This window comes from Hermetia illucens, chromosome 1 (assembly GCF_905115235.1).
Source record: "Hermetia illucens chromosome 1, iHerIll2.2.curated.20191125, whole genome shotgun sequence".
In the NCBI taxonomy this organism is placed as follows: Eukaryota; Metazoa; Arthropoda; class Insecta; order Diptera; family Stratiomyidae; genus Hermetia; species Hermetia illucens.
Genome location: NC_051849.1, coordinates 99,880,534 through 99,902,528, shown reverse-complemented (window position 1 = coordinate 99,902,528; position 21,995 = coordinate 99,880,534). Strand labels below are relative to the sequence as shown.

Here is a 21,995-nt window from a genome sequence, read left to right as displayed (position 1 = left end):
GTATGTCATGTAATTTAATATAACGAGTACCTGAACAATCTCGTTCTTTTGGTATCGAAAAAAAGACATTTCATCTCAATGTTTTTGAGCTAATGACCCACCAACGGATATGGATCGTCCCGAGCGAAGTGCGAGTAAAAACTGACATTAACGAATAACGCTCGCAGTTTGACTTAAACCTCGAACGGCATGCTTCGCGAGGCTCGCGAACGTTATGAACCCCAAATGAAACTTAGCTGTTGCGAAGTGAGCTCTTCAATCGGGTTATTGAGGAGATTAGAACATCATCTGCCCGGCAAAAAAGCATAACTGTTTCAATGTGGAAAAAGAAAGGCAGCCCTGAAACTTTAAATTACCGTCCGATTCGATTGCTGCCCTATACCATGAGGATTTTTGAACACTTAATAAACGAGTTCGCAGCATCGTTCAAATAATCGTGAACCAAGCGGAGGGGCCAAGAATTGCGTAACTACTAGTACAATTCAAACTGCGCCGTTACCCATAGAGAAACACTATAAAAAGCGTCGCCCTTTCTACAGTGCATTTCTCGATTAAGAGAAGCTGTTTGACCCTGTCTCACACTAACTCATGTGGTATGCTCTAGGGGAATGCTTAGTGCTAGAGGAACCTATGTGGGTACCGGGATTCGAAGAGAAAAGTTGGAGATGTGGCAGGTATCTCGAAAACGCTTCCTGCCTTTGTTGTTATTCATCAGAAGGCACCTCTTCTCACCACTCCTCTTTGTTATTATTATGGACACTGTCACAAAGGACACACAACGTCCAGCGGCCTATGCACTGATCTATTTAGATGATGTTTTCCCAACGTCTTACAGTAAAGATAATCTCGAGAAACTTGTCCAAAAGTGGAAGGACTACCTTATGCAGCAGGATATGAAACTGAACCTAAACGAAACAGAATTTTTGACGAAATGTCGTTCCACACAAGTGGTCAAAGGGTAATATAGGTCCCAAGGTTGAAACGTGGATTGGTACCCACGATGGAACATAAAACCTGGGAAACACCTGCTGAACAAACACCAACAGCTCTACTACTAAACCCTATTTCCACCTCCATGTGGTGACCGCAGAGAGCTCTTTCTTAACGAAAAGCTGCAGAGGGAAACGGAGGAAAGCGAGTCCTCCGCGCCTAAAAACGGGACAAATTGTACCAACTGGTCCTCCAGGTTGGGGCTTGGGTAGGGCTGATAACACTACACGGAAAACCGATGTTACGAACCGACAAAAGGAGCCTCGGACCGGATTGCTAACACAACGACGAACCCGGCATCGAAAACGAAATAATGACTTACGCATTTTCTCATGGAACGTGCACCACCGATTCAAATTGAATGCTGCCCGGTAGCTAGCCGATACCCTGTCCTAATATACGGCTAATGCAATAGCGTTATAAGAAGTGCGGTGGACTCCTGAAGAAGAGCAGCTATATATATTATAGCGGCCATCCTGTGAATCATGTGCTCAGAGTAGGATTCTTAGCCAGCTAAAAAATCGAACTTGCTTTTATCGATTTTGAAAATATAAGCAAACGGCTATGCACTCTGCGTTTGTCAGGCAAATTTAGCAATATCATCATCATCATTTGCGCAGAGGTCCACCAATTCGATGTTGCGGAGGGGTGTGTTGTGGATGGCTTCAGTGTTGATTGTCAGAGAGGATTCTGGGCCTTGTTGTTATTCAAGTTTGGAGCACCATGCCAACGAGATAACGATCCGGGCCTATATTGCCTATATGTTTGTTGACCGCTTTCCGCGCAAACCAGGTTCTTTCAACAACTATTTCGGAGGAGACTGCAAAGTCGGAGAAGGATACCTTTGACGAGGCAGTAGAACGAACTTTCGAAGTCTGTCCCAAGTATGATATCAAAATCATACTTGAGGATTTTAACAGTCAAGTCGGGACGACTGGTCTAAACATCGAATTCGATGGAAAACTACTAAAAAGCTGAGCAGAATAATCAACGCAATAATATTTAAAAATTGAAGGAAATTATTAAATTCACTTGATACAATGAACTTGCGCTAGAAAAATTATATTTTCGACTATAAAGTGTTCTGAAGGCAAATAGCAGTAAAACCCGCAACGTACGGTATTTTGCATAGTGTTGTTATACGTAGGGTAATATTTGAAATTGAAATTGAACTCTCTTAGACATGATCAATCTTGCCCTGTGTTTTTAACCAAACCGTGAACCCGAAGAAGAAAGTGTGAATACAGTTTTGCTTAGAATAGTTGTAGTTGTCGCCTGAACTAGAACTAACGGAAGCGGTTAGCACCTTTTAAAAAAATTAATTTCGAAATTGCCCTCATTTTTTTACCTACAACATCGAAAAAGCCGCTTAATGACGAGTGTTGCGGTCATTTTGATGAACAAAAAATATTGAAATTAATCCACTAGTTCTTAAGAAAAATAAGGAGAAGTTTTGAATGTCTTTTTGAGCAAATGCGTTTAAGAATTAGAAGATGTTTGTGACCATTCAGAATGTAAAATCTTTTTAAATTTAAATGCAGTTTTCTCAAGACATTCCATTAAAACGAATACAAATAATGATAGAAAATTGATAGACCGGTACAATACAGGTAGCTGACAATATTATGGGAACTACAACTACCCATTCGAGAGACCAAATTTCTTTGATTTCCCGAGCCAGTCGCTCATGGTTCATCTTCTTCTCCACGTATTTCCGATCAATGTTGCTGTTACGGGGGACAGCAACATCAATAATATACGCGGAGCCACCTGAATATGGCGATCAGTTACAACTTGTTTGTGCATGTAAGCAGAACTATCAAGTACTGCCTGCGGTTCATTTCCGTCAACCGGGCATGTTCCCGTTATCAACCCATGTTTGTATGCAAGGTTTTGATGGATAACCTTACATACAGCATTATGCCTGGTGATGTTTTGCACCTGTGCCATAACAGTGCAGCTAGAATTAAGATGGTCCAACGTCTCTAACGCCGAACCACACATTCTGCACTAGTCGTTCTCCACCCGTTCTATCATGATGAGCTTTTTATAAGCTCGGGTGGCGACCACGCCATCCTGAATGGCACACATAAACCCCTCCGTCTCAGCAAAGAGCTCCCCAGCACATAGCCATCTGTTCGACAGATGCAAATCGACAAATGGCTGCCAAAGACAATTCACGTGTTTACCGTGCATTGTCTTCGACTTCCATTCATCGATCCGCTCTTGGTCCGACTTCACCCCACTCAGAAGATGGAAAGATTGATCCTTCAAGTTAAGTGGAGTCAATCCACAGTCTGCCTTACAGACAGCCGCATGCAAGGGACTCGCCTGCTCTTTGCTGTAAAAATAAACGCGTAGCGAAGCGACTTGGCGATGATGTTGTGCCGCCACGTCAACTACAGCCCTACCTCTGATGTCACGAGGCAGGTTCATCCGCTCCACAGCAGAGTTTAGATGTTGCATTCGGAATTTGGACATAGTAGTCCGCATCCGCCGCTAGACGTTTTCCAGATCGGTCTTCGTCTACGGCAATATTCCGAATGCATAAGCCAGTAAAGGGCCGGGTTCGGGTTCTTGCCCGAGAAATGCGATTTCAGCACAAGCTTCACACGTCACAGGAATTCGAACAGCAGACCACCATGCAAATCACTAACTCGAGCGTGGGTTCCTTACAGAATTCTTAGAAGCTTGTAAAAGTCTATCTCGGTCATAGCTTCGATGTGGAGGTCACCAATAACCTTTGCGAATAGGTTGGATTCGACGCTTGTCTAATCCAAACTCCATTCGAATATCACGGCTGAACATTTCTACTAGCCCAGACTTCTAAGATGGTCGTCAATACCAGCATACAGCTTGATGTCATTTAAGTACATCAAGTGTGTCAGTTCGCTCTTACCACCTAGCCCATAGTTTATTGTAAAACCATGTCCTCTAGCATCATTCAGTAGCCATAAAAGGGGTTCAGTGCCATGCAAAACCAAAGGGGACTCAACGAATTCCCCTGGAAGATGCCCTTCCGTACACGGATGGGCTCTGAGGGATTAGCACCCTCAGATGTACGCACTGGGTGGTATGCCACCCTTCCATGACTGTCGTCAAAAACTTTATCATTTTGGGATCAATGCAATACAGATGTTGGACATCGATTAGCCAGATATGCGGAACGCTAGCGAAAGCCTTGTCATAATCAAGTTTTTTTTATTATTATAAAATCATTTGAGTCATCATTTACCTTATACCACGGAGACATTTCTAGAGCGTAGCGTTCGATCCGTCGAACTAAATGACTGTAATAACTACCAAAGCACCGAAGCTACTGCAATTAAAGACAAGCAGCATTTCTAAGGATTATCCCGTCTAAAATGAATTATTCCTCCATTAGTATGGCTTATGGTTAATCACACAATGAGCACACTACGTAATTGTTATCATTGCTTTTTCCTGAGCAAAATGGAAGACCATTATGCTCTCTAAAATCACTTCCAGGACGTCTGAAAAACAGATGGGAGCGTTGAGGTTGCTGAGTTGGGTTTTCATTCTGTGTAAAAGGAGTTAATATCACTTTTAACCGTAATCAAGTTCAAGTTGCCCAGGGGTTGAAGCTACAATAAACGAAGCCTGAAAATAACTCACGGACTTGTATCATTGGTCTGCTCATCAACTCTTTTGGCATCAGTAGGAAATGCAATCGGAGTGAGTAGTTTGATGATAATTGCAAGCTAGTTATCTTCTGAATGTGCGTTTATATCTGCCTCGAAAGGGACTATCACCCGATGGTTGCTTCACTTTGTTTGGGCATCGCTACTGCGTTTACTCGCGGAGGATTAGAGCATGGACTTTTCGCTTCCTCGATCCGACTGTCGCTCAACGCCGGGTAAACCTACATTCTGCTTTTCATCGTTTTCGGGAATGCGTCCGACAGCGAGTGCGAGTGTAGCTGGAATGATCTACTTTGGAGGAGTATTCCAGAAAAACAAATGGCTAGGATGCGACATATGAGGGCCCAAGTTGTTATGTGCTGCATCGACGTGAAATCTCAGAGTTTCAAAACCGAGTCCGGTTGTAATGCATTTTGTGAACAATACGTTTCCCCTGTTTCATACTGTCTTCGCCGGAAGACTTCGATGGGTTTAGTAAGTCGTTGACATCTTTTTGCTCCTCATTGTCATGGACTTTCGGCAACTGGTTCTGGACTTTGAGAAAGAATGAGACAGGGTTTGACTGGAAATAAACCCCAGCAAAGCGAAAGTTTTCCGTATGGCTGTTCTCCGCACTCTTCCTATCTGTATAAATGGGCAGGCCATCAAGGGCGGTGTTCAATTTCTATATCTAGGAAGCGTCCCTGCAATAAGGGCACCAAACTGGATGTCCACCGATGCATTACCAGCGGTCACTCCACCTGCGCTGTTTTGTCTAAAATCTATAACAACCTTAACACCATCAAACTGTCAAAACAGCGTTTACAATTCAACGGCTATTGGACCCATTTACTTCTATTCTCCATCGGAATTGGAAAGATCTTAGGGTAAAAGCTGATCACTGCTGCCCTGAATATCACACACATACGGCTACATTCGGCTATACTGAATGCAGCAAAAGCCGTACTTCCAAAAATATATGAAACAGACCCAATAAGGTAGACATTTGTATAGTTTCTATTCATAAACACAATTAATAAAGAGAATAATTCAGGTACTACTTTTGCTTAGAATCGTTCGCACTGCTGGGTTTCTTGAAGATGAATTTGCGGTCACCAAATTTCGGTCTTCTCGACGGATGTTTGTCATAGTCCATCTCGAGCAGTTTCTTCTCCGACTGGAACTTCTCCCTGTCCGCCTTGCGAGTGTTGTGCTTCACAGCAGCTTTCAAAGTATTCCCAAGGAATCTCTTATTTGTACGTTTTACAGGGGCGTCCAGCCAACCGGACGGACCAACCGCCTCCGCTCGAATTGATTTCAGCTTTATTTCGCGGAGAATTTCGTCAACTGCCTTCCTGAAAAAATATGAGCATTTAAAATCTAGGCGGGGGTGAAATTATTTTCTGTGCTTACTGCTCTAGTGACTTGCTCCGGCTTCCAGTTTTTTCATGGTTTGCTAAAACCTTCGTTGCGTCCCCTTTATTATTGTTTACACTTTTGCTGCCTTCAGCCATCTGTCAACGAGTTATGTCTTCTTTTTTATTTCACATTTTAGAATGTGGTGAGAGTGGTGAAAACAAAAATAAGTACGTTCAATTCAAGTTTGGGCAAAGACAAGTATATATCATTCAATATTGTGTTTAAACGACTTTGAGAAACGGAATTGATAATTTTCTTTTGATACTACACTGAAATGCTAACACCTGGAAGCTTCGGTTTAAATATGCGCACTCATTATGCACAAATGCACATTTTTACCTGAAGACATTTAGCTTTTTTCAATATGTTAACTGTTGCAGCAAATTTTATAATTTTTGGGTGCGAAAAACGATAAAAGATAATACACTTCTCCTTAATTAGTTTAAATGTCTCCTTCCTTGACTTTCAAGAAATGAATACCATAATATAGTCATTTAGAGGAGATCGTAAAACAACTTTTAATAACAAATTCAATATTGATGAAAATGGTAGAAGGTCAAATATTGAATTCTTCGGAAATTGATAGAAATTTAAAATTGTAGTGACGAAGGAAAAGTTTTACGAAATAGGAAAAAAATATTTTGCTGACCGGCGGCAGGCATCTCAAACTACTGGCTCGAGAATATTAATGAGTGCTCGACAACTATCAAAAGCAATATTATCTCCGGTGCAAATGAGGTCGTTGTCCAAGTCCCGAATAGTCATTAAAGTTTCAACCTCCAAATTCATTCAGTGAACGATTGACATGAAATTTGGGGGGGGGGGGGGGAGTAGAGGGTGGCATAGGAAACAAAGGTCATATGGTGCCGATGTGCGCCTCCTCCCCGGAGGGGTGGGGTACACAAAATGTTTAGTGAAAATTGTTCGTACAAGTAGTAGTTTTCGAGTTATTCATGTTCAAACATGTTCTTCGTCGAAAAAACGGTTTTTCGAGAAGAACGAATCTTTTTATTTTTTTTAATAATAATAACATAATAATCGTTGGCGCAACAATCCATGTTGGATCAGGGCCTTGAAGTGTGTTAGAGCACTTCATTTAAGACCGTAACGGTACACTATGAGGCAATGTGGTCAGCATTGCGCTTGACCGAGATTATTACCCTGATTTGACTCAGGTACTCATTCACAGCTGAGTCGACTGGTGTCCGACGTCAAATCACGATACAAATCGTAGGTGCAATATGGACTAAGTTATCGCTCGTCAAACGTAAATTCGTAATGTCTTAAAAAATTAGAACTTGCAAAGTCAAATAACGCAAAAACGCAAAAAGTTCTGGTAGAAATTGATCTATAGCTCTTTTAAAGTGTGAAAAGGCCTTTAAAATAGAGTATGATAGAAGTCGGTTGAATAAACAATAACGGAGCTATGATCAAAATAATGTAATTACCTGAATTTTTGATATAACAAGTCGGAATACCGGAAGCTCGCGCTTAAGGTATAAAGGTTTTGTGTTCATCTTATGTCTTACATAACTTCAACGCGCATTCTTCTATCCGTATATAGTTACAAATCTAACCTATTCAACCAGATATTATACTCACCCTAAACAAACAAACTGCCTATTTCCGAATACTGTACATTTATATGCACGTATATAAACTGGTACCCATATTTCCGATTTACTTCGTGCATAAAAGGATACATATGTACATATGAACTAGGTATATTAAATGCGGCTGGTTTAATGCACAAATATATCTATCTGAATGAGACACTACCCGCAAACTTCATTAGCGCGCATATACTATATATCTACATACACATATGTCTGTTTGCAGTAATTGATATTCATATACAAATGACTAAAAAACTAAAACAAAATAATTCTTTGCGACCCCATTCATATGAACTTACTTCGTTGTGCTATTCATGAATTGATATGTGATGATGACGTCACACAGGTTGCAGAACGCACGAAATTCACAAAAAATGGCAGTTTGACCCCTATAACTTTGTTAATTGGATTGGATGGATTTTTTTCAAACTTAACCAAATTGTGCATTATGTTCTTTATTACACTCATGTCATGGGATAAACATAAGGGGGGTTGCCGGGTAAATTTCTAAAATGTGGAAATACACTATTATTAACTTTATTTGTGCAGATATCGGCACTGGATGTATTTTGAGACCTAGATTTCGTAGAGATGCATCATTGTGATTTTTTTCGGATTTTTCGGTTGGATAGGTTTTGAGAACGAGACCTGTTACACTTTTTGTGGGACATATTTTGAGCCCTCACTCCCCTTTGTTTCACCCAATATCAAATATGGAATCAGTTTTGAAAAGTACTAATTGAAATCTTTCATTTAATTGTGTTGTATGAAATTTAATTGTATGCATTGTATGAAAAAAAATTTTGCACCTTCCATTCATAAGCCGACCCCGCTTGTAAGCGGGACAAAGGCTGAAGAAAAAGAAGAAGATTCACATGTATGGGAAGCCCCTCCTTAAACTTAACACAAAATGGCGCCACTTACTGTATGTAAAGGGAACAGCAGATGACACACTCTTACCAATTTTCGTGACAATCGGTTAAGATAGATAGACGGACAGACAAACGGACAGACAGACACCGGCTCGATTCTAATAAGGTTTTGTTTCACACAAAACCTTAAAAATCAATAAAGACAAAACCTGATTTTCTCATGTAAATTGAAAGTAACTCGAATCCCTTGAGAATAATGACTGGACTAGGAATAAAGCCATAATCTCTAGCTGACTTCTGGGACATGGAAGCGAATCGAGGAGCTTAGGGAAATGAGGGTTGTTATTACTGTTGCGAGTGGGGCGAACGTGTGACGCGTTTAAGCTGCTGTGTCGCAGAAAGAGAAACGTAACGTACCGCGTCACAAAAGTGAATTTGCTAGTACACTAGTCAGGGAAATAGAAGCTGCCGCAAACAATTAAAATTGTTTTACTGTATGCTGCATCACGAAAGAACTTGCAAGTAGTCAGAGGGGAGTGATAACGCCGACCCCTCATCTATGACGATAACCGCGTTCTCAACCGTATAACATCAGGTGAAGTGCCATCTGCTGCAATTGAAATGGCTAGTCACCGCAACATGTTGATATGGACTACTCCTCCAAACAGATATTTTTTTGTTGAGCATGCTGGGAGTCCTAAGTCTGCACCCACTTGGTGACGGACCGGACCACCTGGCAAGCAACTTACTTCTTCCTTGTAGTCCACGGACTCTTCTTTTTCGAGTTAAACCCAAGTTTTCAAAAAAGAACGAAAAGGCTGACTGACGTTTTCGTCCAACTCATCAGACGCTGCCTCACCTCTGCCCTGGGAGCAGCGTGAGATATTTTTTTGTTTAGGATGCTGGGAGTGCTGAGTCCACACCCTTAATGACGGACCGGATTATTTGGGAAGAAACTTACTTCCACGGTTGTGGTCCACGGACCCCTCAATCTTGGGCAAGCACCCAAGATGCAAAAATTAGACTTGCTGTTTCGCCTAGGACAAAGGGAACTTATCAGATGGTGCCTCATCTCTACCTTGGGAGCACAGTTACCGAAGGTGGCATTTGTTCCCTTATATGGATTCAATTTAGGACACCTTCAATTCCTAAACAAAATTTAATTTAGTCAAAGCCGGCTTTAGGCCTGAATTTTTTTTAGCAATTTCGCCCTGAATATAATTCATACACATGTGGTTCGCGATATGAAAACCACATGCGCGCGTCTCCAAGACGTATGTATCCCAAAGAGATGCAATTCCGGTCCTTTCCCGCTGTAGCGTGACTGACATTACCCCATCTGAATCCGGAGATTCATATGTGGCGAAGCGGTTTACAACCCAACCGATTTTCTCCTCAGTAATTATCGATTGGGGCTGCATACCCTCCAAGCAAGGCTCGGACTCGCAGTCCTCCTCGCTGGCGAGGAAGTGCGTCTGAAACAGCAGCTCTAGGGTTTCACCAGAGGATTCCATCCAACTTTTTTTAGAAAGGATATTATTTCTGCCACCAACGTCCTCAAGTGGGTCACCTGCGGAACTGCTTCTTCCAGAATTGCTTCTTCCACTGATCCATAAATCCTGGGAACCTGGTATCTTTTCCGGTGAATATAATTGTCAAGATTCCGAAGAAGGGTACCCCTCTTGAATGCAACAATTTGCACAATTGCATCCTTTCTGCCATCGCAATTATAATAGCTAAAATTATCCTAAAATATATTAAACAATATTTTGAAAACTTAACCGATAGAGAGCAGGCAGAGTTCCGCTCTCCATCCCCCTGCACTGACCATATCAACACCTTGCGGATCATTTTGGAGATATCAACAGCGTTAACAGGGAGTCTATCTGAAATACTCCACATAGGAACTAGCTATCAGAACCACATATGATAGTGCAAACTATCACGTGCGGCACCGAAGTAAAATATCAGAGCATTTTGAGGTTCAAAGCGAAATCCGCTTGGACTGCATTTTGTCTTGTACTTCTTCTTGTTATCGTTGACGTTCTTCATGCTGTTTTGTCCGGAGGCCGTTGGAGAGTTGACCAAATGACGCTGGAGTAGTAGAAGAGAGTAGTGTAGAGTTGGACTGAAAATAAACATCAATAAAACCAAGGTCTCCAATCTGATGAGTTATCGGATTCTTCCTATTTGCATGAAACGGCAGAACATCAAAGGTGTCGATAATTTTACCTATTTTGCTAGTAGTTATTTCTGCTGACGCAACAAGCTTAATGCCACCTGACGCATTAACAGCATTATATTCGCTTTCGTTGCTTTGTCTAAAATTCTCAACTCCGACATCATTAACATCATTGATTCGACGCCAACGTTCTTTCTGTGCTGATATATCGGACTATCACATGGAAAGTGAACAATACAAGAGGAATGTAGGCTCCTCGGGAAGATCTGGAGCGAGCTAAAGCGCATTTCGTCGAACTGAGAACGATGCGTGGTGGACGCGCTGTACTCCGTTTAGTAGATATTGATTACCACATATTTAACGGAAACAGACGTAGCTTTGGTCCAATCAATATCGCCATATGGACGTTCCAGCAATATTCAGATATTTCTTCTATTTATGCAAGTATGATAAAATTCTTACCAATTTCGTCAAAAGTCAATTGAAGTTATAGATATTTCTTAGCTGAGGCTTCTGAACATGCGCACCAGGTGGCCTGAAAAGTTCGTAGGCTGACAGCAAAAAATTTATTTCGATAAAATTTGATTTTATTATTCAAGATAATTGCCTTAGAGAGCGATATAACGATTATATCGATCATATAATTTTTCGATACCATTTTTATTAACGTTTCGTTTGGAAAACAAAACCTGTCCGGATAGCTGAGTGGTTAGAGCACAAGGCTGCCGTACTTAATGCTGACCACAATGCCTCCTACAGTGTTCTGTAGTGTGTAGTGTAGTTGCGGTCTTGAATGAAGTGCTCTAACACACTTTAAGGCCCTGATGGATTGTTGTGCCAACGATTATTATTATTATTACATATGCTCGCGTCTATAAATTTACTGTCGTGTGGATGTTTATGTTAAGTAGGGAAGGTGAAAATTCGTAAAGGAAGGGGTGCGCAAAACGAAAAAAACAATATATAGAAAGATGTGGGTAAGAGCATCGCCGCCGTATAGGGTTTCAAAAATTAGTAAATCACGCTTCGGGCTGTCGATATCCAATGTTGAGTATTATACATAAAATACTACAAGAAATGAACGGATAAATGAACTGTATGAGTTCATAAAGGGTCCGAATTTTGGTAAAAAATGACCTACCTCAAGATTGGAAAAACCACTCTTGTGCCTAGGAAATATTGATTGCGACCGTAGTGACGCTTAAAAAAGGTGCTGCATTCGCGGCGCCCATTTCGGAAATATTTTTACACTGAATTCAGTGGAAAACATAGTGCAACTTCCGAAATGCTAAAACAAACCTCCAAACCTCTATTCTAAAAAATGATGTGACCACGATAAAATTACAAGCGAAATGATGTCCCTTTCCACACCCACTCGGTTAAAAATGTTGGTGTATTATTTATAACAACTGAAACTATAATATAAAGCTCGTGAATTCAATGAGATTTATACCAAAAATTTCTATAATTTGCGATATATGAATTTGCTCTATATTATTTTTCAATAGAAATTATCAGTGAATCATATTAAAGTGCTCAATATTCTCCGTGTTCGGATGGCTCAAGTGGTTACAGCGCTGGGCTGTCGTAGCAGAAGGCCACGGTTCAAATCTCACGCTTCGGGTACAAAGGTTTTGTGTTCATCTTATGAAGGAAACTTTAAAGCACATTTTTCCATCCATAGATAGCTACGACATACGTACATATTACAGCCATAGATATTATCCTCAGCCCAAACAAACGAACTGTCTATTTCCGAATACTGTGTGTTACATATATACGCATGTATATAAATTGATCGTACCCATATTTCTGATTTACTTCGTGCGCAAATGGAGATATATATGTACATATATAGTACGTATACTAAATGCGGCTGGTTTAATATACAAATATATCTGTCTTAATTGAACACACACACCCACCTACGTACACAGGCATAGATTTCGTAGAGATGATTTTTCGATTGGATAGGTTTTGAGAACGAGACTTGTTACACTTTTTGGGGGTTATATTTTGAGCCCTTACTCCCCTATGTTTCACGCGATATCAAATATGGAATCAGTTTCGAAAAGTACTTATTAAGGCCTTTCATTTGATACCCAACATGATCACATTTTATGAAAAAACTTTTGCACCCTTCATTTACATTTATGGGGAGCCCCCCTCAAACTTAACACAAAATGGCACCACTTACTGTATGTAAAGGGAACAACAGATCACATTCTCTTACCAATTTTTGTGACAATCGGTTAAGCCGTTTCCGAATAAATCGGATGTAACAGACAGACGGACAGACATACATCGACTCGATTCTAATAACGTATAAAGTTTATCAAAAAATGAATTGCTATAAATTTGTTTGCATTTAACGGGTTGGAATCGTAGCGAAATGTTTATATTGTCTCGTGCCACAAAGCAGGAAAGTCGCCAAATTCATTTAAAGGCGAAATTAAACCATTGTAAATTTGTCGTTTGTTGCTGTTTTTCGAGAAGAATTTAAATGCGTTTTTCTCGAAACTGCATGTTGAAAAACGGCTGCCACCATAGCCCAAAATCTATCCAACGAAATTCTTTGAAATTTTCACGACATATTCAGAATATATTTTTACGGTCCGCAAACTAGGATAATTGCGATCGATTCAGTAGTTTTTTCTTTATTTATTAAAAAATCTTGAAAAAACACCAAAATTCACAAAAAAAAGTTTAACATGGCACCAAAAATTTAGCTTTTAATATTTTTTAATAATCCTAGTTTGCGGACAGCGGCTAGGTCTGCACGTTACAATACCACTTATATTGTTTCTTTAAGATTATCCCAGCGCCCTCTAGCGTGGCAGCAGAAAAACACCGTTTTTTGGAGATGGGTTATACAGTTACTCTGTATTTCAATAATGAATGATGTTACCGTGCTGCAAAAATTACTACACATGCTCAAGACATTAATAAATATATGGTGAAAAATTCGTATTTGTACTTTTATCCAGTTCGTCACTAAAAAATTCTTAAAAAAGTGAAAAAAACGACCTTCACACGGGATGAACCCTTAATCAAATTGAAAATTACAATATAATTGACAAATGTACTGTACATGAACCAATGCATGATTTATTGGAAGGTGTTGTACCGTACGTTATTACAATTATTTGTAAGCACTTAGTCACTAGCAAAACAATTAAATTAGAAGATTTGGACAACCGTATTCATTGATTCCATTCCATTGAACTCCGACTATTTTTATAGAAAAAAATTGCCAAACGCTTCCTTAACAAAAGATTCGTTTCCTTACCCCGTTTCTCAATGCTGGTGTTTAATTGTACATCTTCCATTTATTATTGGTGACTTAATCGATGATTTAGATATTACAAAATGGCAAGTAATAACAACTATATTGCAAATATTAGTTATTGTTTTTGCTGGACAAATTAAAGTTCGGGATATATCTCGTTTAAAAGATTTAATTGCTAATTATTTACGCATTATATTTGATGAATTTCATTCGATATTGGTTGCAAAACATCATATTTTAACCCATTACCCCACACTAATTTCTAAATTGGACCTTCCCATTTCACTGCCATCAGATATGAATCGAAGCATCAAACAATCTAATCTATAAACTCAACTTTAAAAAATTATATAAATCTTTGCTAGACTTTGGCTCGACGACACCAGCAAAGCTTTGCCACCATTTATTATCAGATTCATTAACAACAAATTATAAACGTTGGCAAATGCCTGCCTGCAAATAAACATTTTATATCTCAGTATGCAGGATATATCTCAGCTTGATGAAATAATGATCACAGGATGAATCGAAGAGCTTAACCACATAAGACCAGGGCTATATTTGAAAAGCAATGTTATTAAATTGATGAATACTTTCCCTTTCTGGAAATAATATATATTTTCTACTATCGAAAAGATACTATTTATAGAATTAGGATCTTCATTTGCTGAATTTCAAAATGCATTTGAGTTGGAAGAAAAATGTGAAGAAAAATAGTCAAGTACAATGATCATAAACATGCAGATATTTATTCTGCAGCCATTTTAAGAAGAAATGATAAAAACCAATATATTCGTTATGAATGTATAAGATAATCGAATAAATGTATATAAAAATCCACGACTCTAGGTATAACTTTTATAAGTATTCCGTATAAAATATTTATGCCAACATATACAATTTTCTATACTTTCGTCGTATATAAATTAATAAAATATTTTATTAATTTTATACCACCGAAGTTTAAAGGCTTAATAAGTTCAATGTATAGTTTTAATACTATATTCAGGTGAACACTTTTCATACTCTAGTCCGATAATCTTTATTATGTTAGGTTATTGAAATATTTTATACACATTTTGTACAAACTTTATAAAAGCCATGGGTAATACTAATCAATAAATCGGTAGTGTATTGATTTAATACAGTAATTCCTATGGACTTATATGTACACCAAAATTTATCAAATTTAAACCATTTTTTCTAACCGTGCAGTAAGAACTAAATTAAGATCTTTAACGTGATTACACGTATTGCTTATTTCCACTTACAGCATCGTACCGTTAGATAAGCCTGCTTCCTATACCATCAATATCAATATCAAAGATTCTGACGTTGCTAAAAATTTTCAATATAATCCGCAACCAAGTTTGGCTTCCGGGAAAAGCATGGCACAACAGAAGAGGTTTACCATATCGTTTCGCAAATAAGACCCTTGGATGAAAAAAAATATTGCTCCGCCATCTTTCTCTATATTACCAAGGTTTACGACAGAGTAAGGCACAAAATTTAGTAAACTCCTACTGGAAACCATTTATGTTACGTTATTTTCAAATCCTACATCGATGGTCAGTCGTTCCGATTGAAATACAGAAGCTTCACATGCAAGACCATTCTATCCAAGTAGGTGTCCCCCAGGGAAGCGCACTAGGATCATTTTTGTGTTTGGTATATGTTCCCGACATACTAATTGACGATAACCTGCTTATATCGACGTTTGCGGATGACGCAGCGATCTTTCGTTTTCACAAAAGCCCTGAGGGTGCCTCCAGATCCTTGGAATTCTATCTCAAAAAGCTAGAGTAATGGCTAATGACATGGGGAATTCGCGCAAAGGAAAGTTTATCCTGCGAGGCCGGTTGGTAGGCTGAGCCTATAAAGCCAGCGATTTCGATAATTTTGATTTGGTTGATGTGATTTGTATTAGATTATGTGTGCATATCCGTTTGTGAGCATGTGTTTTTATTTCGGCCTGGTGTGGAAGGGCTTTTGTGTCCAAAAGATTGTTTCCAGGTTATGGTTGAAGAGCTTGATGTATGCTGAGTCTTCAATGAAAGATGCTAGTTTAATTTCTTTTCTTTGAAGAGGAAGTGCCGTGGGCGAAATTGCTGGACTTTGCTGCAGTGGAAGATGATGTGGTCATTGGTTTCAACTTCGCCGCATACGGTTAACTAATTTGGTAGTTTCTGATTTTAGTTACATTATGTAGAACCAATGCTTGTTTAGAATTCGTGGGAAGATGTTGGCGAAGAAATTTTTTTTTGTCCTAGAGGTTTGTTGATACTTCTCATTCCATGTGTCCATAACCTTTTTGGTGATTGTTGTCAGTTCGTCGTGAGAGATCGAGAGGACGTTTGTGGGTGTGCCCGCTAGGGTAAAACTTTGGTCAGCCTGGTGTGCTAGTTCATTAATAGGAACCCCACTGTGTGTTGGAGTCCAAATTAGTTGGACTTCCTCATGATGACAATCCTCAACTGAGGCATGAATTTCTCGGGTTGAGTAGTGGATGGGTGTTGAAGATATCATTAATTTGAACGCTCCCAGACTGTCGGTTAAAATGACAATTTTTTGGAGATCTCGGTCCTGTGCTTCACTGGTTGCAAATTTAATGGCGGCGGCAGATTCGTCCGTAATTGCGAAGATAGCATCCGTCCGGGTGGAACTAGCGAGTCCTACACAACGTCGCAGCTTGGAGGCTGTAAAGCTGTCCAGCTTCTGGGGCCGTTGACAGTGGACGCTGCAGCATATTCAAGCCTGGGTCTGATAAAGCTCCTATAAAGCATAACGCTTTTGTAGCGGTTGGAGTCCACTTTTTAATTCTCTGGTCTTTCCAGATGAAATGATGAGGAAATCATCAGTAAAGATTACCGCTAAGACGTCCGCAATATTGTTAGGGATAGAAGTATATACATTGAATAAAACAGGACTAAGGCCATTTTCATTGAGTATGTGGCAGTTGCTGAGTATGAGTGTGTGCTTCTGCAGGAAGTTGCTAACAGGAGGAGGAACTGGTTTTTGACAAGATTTTGATTGTAAGATGCCGGCCCAAATTAAGGCACATCACAATATTACAGTGCTACGAACCAACTGAAATTTCCAATATAGTGGAGAAGTTGGCTTTCTACATATAAGCAATTACGTGCAGCTCAGACAAGGCTTCCTAAAAGTGACATTGTGGTCGTGAATGGTGAACTTGATGCCAGGGGAGGTACGGTCTTGGTGATTATAAAGACAGCGGTTAAATATTTGTAAATTTCTGAAATTTAATTGGCCGTATTATGGGCGGCAGATTGTTCCAAAAGGGAGTCAAAGTTGGTCGAATTTCGACTGACCGCAACATGCAATTAATTAGTTTTACCATATCGCGATTAACGGAAAATTTAAGAATGGCTTTCTGAATTTTCATTAAAAATGGGATATTCATATAGACCTCAAAAGGGATTATCCCCATTCAGACCAATTCTCCAATACTCAAAGCTAAAGTAGAACGCAGATAACCGGGTGGAAAATCTGGTGGGCAGTTTCGCTTGAATTGCCTTATGTCAGCTGACGAACAACTGTACGGGATACCATAGAAACAAAGGAAGAAAAAGGAATTATATGCCCATAAGTATGAACAGTTGCAACAATAGGTTTCGCTCAGGCAAGCAGAGCAAATACTTTTTTCATCATATCATAGGATTAGGGTAATTTTCAGATCTTAAATATTAAATAAATAAAACGAATTATCAGACTGCCCCCAACTTTAATCATACCCAAGAGGACTATGCATAGAACAAAAGGAGTGGCTTACGGTGGCTGTCAAGATCACAGTTACGTTCTGCGCATCTTCATTGATTTTGGTTCCCATTTGCGTCATGGCTTGGTGCACGTGTCACATAGTCATGGAACTTTTCCATCTTGGTGCCAAAATCAATCGTAGACGGCAGCAATCCCAATTACATAGCAATGCCACTTTAAAAATTGTCTATTGGTTGTTTATAACTGGTTGCCTTGTTACATAGATTCGTACACATAGAAGTGCTATAGGAATTGTGGGCTGCCTTTCATTACATTAACAGATGCACCGAACGCACTGCGGTTTTGACTTGCGCCTCAAGGATATCTTCTATTATATATATATATACAAAACATAGCTTTGAAATCAAGTTACAAAGTTATTGAAAAAATTTCCAAACATTTGCCTATATGGAAAACTGGCGCCAAAGCCTATTCTACCATTTTTCTCATCTACTTTGATTGCACTGCCGTCCTTAAGGAGCCTCCGATAGCTTTATTGAATCGTCTGTGTATATATAGTTGCCACTTACCCCTTTTACCCCACATACGTGCTATTGTCGACGACTTACTGAAATGTGTTTCAGTTCCCTCTAGGGTCTCTCGACAAACTTTCGTCATGTGTTCCTGGGGCGACCCTATCTTGATGCGGTATATGGTTATAAAATGGTCCCTGTCTGTATCAGTTTACGTTTCCGTGACCAACTCCACCACTCTCTGCAATTGAGAGAGCTTTCAATTTCTTACAATCATCGATCCGCCTCCCACCATGCTGCCATCAACTAGATCTTGTGAGACGGAAGGAGTCGCAGTTCCCAAAACCTATGAGAATCGGTGGACACAACATGCCGGCGAAGGAACGAACACTAGATGATAGTGAAAATTCGGTCCGGGGTGGAAATTATGGGCTTGAATTTGCATAACATAACTAATCCAATTTGTTTCGCCATTAAGGGTCCCCAGAAAGCTCGCACTTGGAGGTAATCACACTTGGTCTCACCTCATTTTCGCACGCGATCGGCCCGACTGCTTCGCACTGTATTTTAGAATCGTTTTCAAAATTGTCCAGATCATGAGTGAGTGAGTGCTAATTCTGATTATAAGAGTACAATACCACCGCGCACCGCGATCATAAATCAGTCACTTATCAGAATCATTAAGATGTTCAGTAATCTCTGGGCTATTTAGACTAATACATATTCCACATCCTTTTATTCTTATTAGCATCAACCTCAACTCCTGTCTAGATTTTAAGTTTTAGATTGATTTGTATTTTCAGGTCAGTAAAAGGTGTTACCTATCGAAAATTTTCGTTTTAATATTTTCCAAAGGAACAGCCCAGAAAATTTAATTGTCCTTCATGTTTATTGTCAAAAAATCATTTCGCATTTATAAATTGAAATTATTAAATAATAATGAAAAATGGACGATAAAAAATCGACATACTTATAAAGAAAACATTTTCATTTCTTATTGCTCTGAAATTGCGCTGTCCATTCCGTTCTTTTTGCGTTCACAATGTCTCAAACACATGCTACTCGTACATAATACTGCCTCACTTCTGACTTAAACAATTGTTATATTGTTCTTCGGCTTCCTTCTCCAGGACATCGTAGCGGGCGTTGATACTTTCTTCAGAGTTTCGATACTGTTCCAATGCTTGCTTTTCCAAATCGGAGACGGAAATTATTGTTCTTATTCCACTCGAAGAGTTGCCTCCACAATTGCTGCCCTCCAGATAATGTGGTGCTGGAAAATTTTCCTGATCCACCATGCCCATTGATCCTAGCCCCGAGGAGTGACCTTGCTTTCCGTAGTCAAGTGGTATTTGGCTCGGAAACTTGTTACTGGATATTTGATATCGGTTTAGGGCTGCATTGTTGGTGTACATGTTGTCTAAGCTTTGTGAGGCAATAAATTGGTTGAGGATCATGTTTTCATCATTGCAGTTGGGTTTAGTAAGCGTATGGGGGAGAGGTGTTGATTGGACTTTAGCCGTCGCGAGATGTGCGTATAAAGATGTTAAGTCGAAGGGAGTGGTGTTGGCTGTGATGTTAGTATTGTTTCCAGTTAAAATATTTTGTTGGTTGATACTAGTGGCCGTGTTTTGCATGATTTGAGGATAACGAGTCAAGAGTTCTTTAATGTCTCTTTCGAAGTTGTTACCCGGGCTTTGTTGATAGTAAGGCGTATTTACTGTGGCCAACTTGGCCACGTCGGCTTTGGGAAACAGTTGATTGACGTGATTCATATTATCCATCGGCATTGAGTTGATATTGTTCGTTATATTCTCCTGACGAAAGAATTGAGCTGTGAGTTGAGTGTTAAATGCTAGGGGGTTGAAGAACTGTTCAAAATCCGATGGACGTCCTTTCGTACGTAGGAAGTTTAGCCGATTTTGTAAGCTATTCAATCCCGAATTTGCTATAGGAGGCTTACGGTAACAGGTTTCATTGAATTTTTGTGTTTGGTTGTGAAAATACTGACTGGTGGGCGGGTTATTCAGCCCGTATAGATTCGTCGAAGCGTTTGAATATTGCATGTTGTATTGATTTAGGATTATCGGATCATCTGCTTCGTCCACAAGCTTCTCCAGCGACTTTGTTATGTCTTTCTCTAGCTCGTCCAAATCGTAACAAATTGGTGGTCTCAAGTCCGTTATTGGAGTTGTTTTCGTGGGAGTATTATCATCTGAATGCAAGGTATGGTTGAAATTATCTACTTTATGATCACTGTCGTTGTTAACTTTGAAAACAGGTTTTTGTTCGGTTGCTTTCTCACACCACTGGCTTGCTTCAGAATTATGATATCCATTGTGATGTATCGTTTTCTTTTCAGCGATGCTGGACGCAGTATCTTTAAAAACTGAACTTTTCAGTACTGATGAGTAGAGGCTTCTTTTGTGAGAGTTTAGTTCCAGTCGGGTTGGGCTTTCCTGTTTTTCTGGAAAGAATGTACGGTCTTGACAATTTGTTGGTAGTTTTTCTATCTCCGTCATGATGCTTTCGATACCGCGATAAGGTTTTAAGCGATCTGAAAATCATACAACTTTTAAGAAAATTTGGTCAGTTAACCAGAACTGAGAACTGAACTACCATAGGGTGTCGAGCTCGCTGCTCTTTTTTGCTCATCAACGAAACTCTCCAGCGACATATTCAGACGAGTATTATGAGAACGAGCTGCTGCATTCGGAATTTTAGGCTCTGAGTGGGAAGACTTCAGGATATGTTGTGAACTACTACTAGACGCTAGTTTAATTGTGCTGCTCGAATTTCTAGGGTTAGACGATGTGTGGATATCTTTGGCACTTACGATACTTCTTAGGCTTAATTGTGGACTATTTCCATGAAGTTTACAGCTGTTGCCATGATTTTCACCGTTAAAGTCTTGCTCGGCACTTCGGAAAGGAAGTTCGTCGAAACTATAAGGATATTTCACTTTGTCGCTTTGCAAGGATGAAAAACTTGAGGAATCGGATAATTTTTCATTGGGTGATGTATTGTTAGTGTCTGCTTTAGCTGACTGTTCACTATAAAGTTTTCTAGCTAATGCGAAAGTTTCAATTAAAATATCAGACGAATCTGAAAATACATAAGGTGCATAATTAACCGGGCTCATAAAATAGGAACAAACCCTTTACCACTAAAATATGAAAAGTTGGGATCCAAAAGCGGTCGTTTCGGGTTCGTTTCTGAAGTTGAGAAAAGTATCTAATTCAACTCATTAACATGCAAATCTAATTGAATTTTACCTGACGCCACCAAATTAAGCTGCGGAAATAAGCAGTTGAGTGCTCCCAATAAATCGCCGCGCAGCAAAATTTTCACTCCGCTTATATCAGATCCTTCCAGATTCCTAGCCAGAACATAGGTAGTATTATTTCATGCTTTTTCTGGGAAATATTCAAAGCCTTACATTTTATTATCAGTTCCTTTGTAAAAGTAATTCAAATTGCACTTCGATTGGTCACAGTCTGATTTAGGGTCTAATATGTTTGCGGCATTTATGTCGGGAGCGAAGGATGAAAATGTAACTTCCTCTTTCGTTGGTGTTACAGGTTTAGTTATTGTAATTGTAGAGTTCGAATTTCCATTGAACAAACGATTTTCACTTTTGCTAGGAGTCTTGTAAATGTTCGAATTGGATTTTTGAATATCTTTATCTGAGAGAATTGCATCTTCTTTTTCCGCATATGAATGTATATCTGAA

General features: G+C 39.5%; 2 protein-coding genes across 2 annotated transcripts in view; both read right to left on the bottom strand.

Annotated features, from left to right (window-relative positions):
- Nucleotides 1–5,625: 5,625 nt before the first annotated feature.
- LOC119661267 (protein POLR1D-like) lies at nt 5,626–6,202 on the bottom strand. Its single transcript, XM_038070525.1, has 2 exons — nt 6,045–6,202; nt 5,626–5,986 (listed from the first exon to the last, which is right to left on the bottom strand). The coding sequence occupies exons 1-2, from the start codon at nt 6,143–6,145 to the stop codon at nt 5,689–5,691; spliced, it is 399 nt and encodes a 132-aa protein (XP_037926453.1). The 5' UTR covers nt 6,146–6,202; the 3' UTR covers nt 5,626–5,688.
- Nucleotides 6,203–19,148: 12,946 nt separating this feature from the next.
- The window catches only part of LOC119649045, a 21,418-nt gene continuing 18,571 nt past the window's right edge, over nt 19,149–21,995 (bottom strand). The window contains exons 3-7 of the mRNA XM_038051023.1: nt 21,702–21,990; nt 21,538–21,641; nt 21,427–21,477; nt 20,882–21,367; nt 19,149–20,819 (exon numbers count right to left, since the gene is read on the bottom strand). Coding sequence (XP_037906951.1) covers nt 19,342–20,819; nt 20,882–21,367; nt 21,427–21,477; nt 21,538–21,641; nt 21,702–21,990 — 2,408 coding nt within the window. The 3' untranslated portion in view covers nt 19,149–19,341. The remainder of the gene's footprint in view (nt 20,820–20,881; nt 21,368–21,426; nt 21,478–21,537; nt 21,642–21,701; nt 21,991–21,995) is intronic.

Bases quoted from the DNA above. Each gene is read 5' to 3' on its own strand.
- LOC119661267 (XM_038070525.1), bottom strand. From the start codon at position 6,145: ATGGCTGAAGGCAGCAAAAGTGTAAACAATAATAAAGGGGACGCAACG. The intron at 5,987-6,044 runs GTAAGCACAGAA...ATATTTTTTCAG, and splicing joins CGGAGCAAGTCACTAGAGCA to GAAGGCAGTTGACGAAATTC.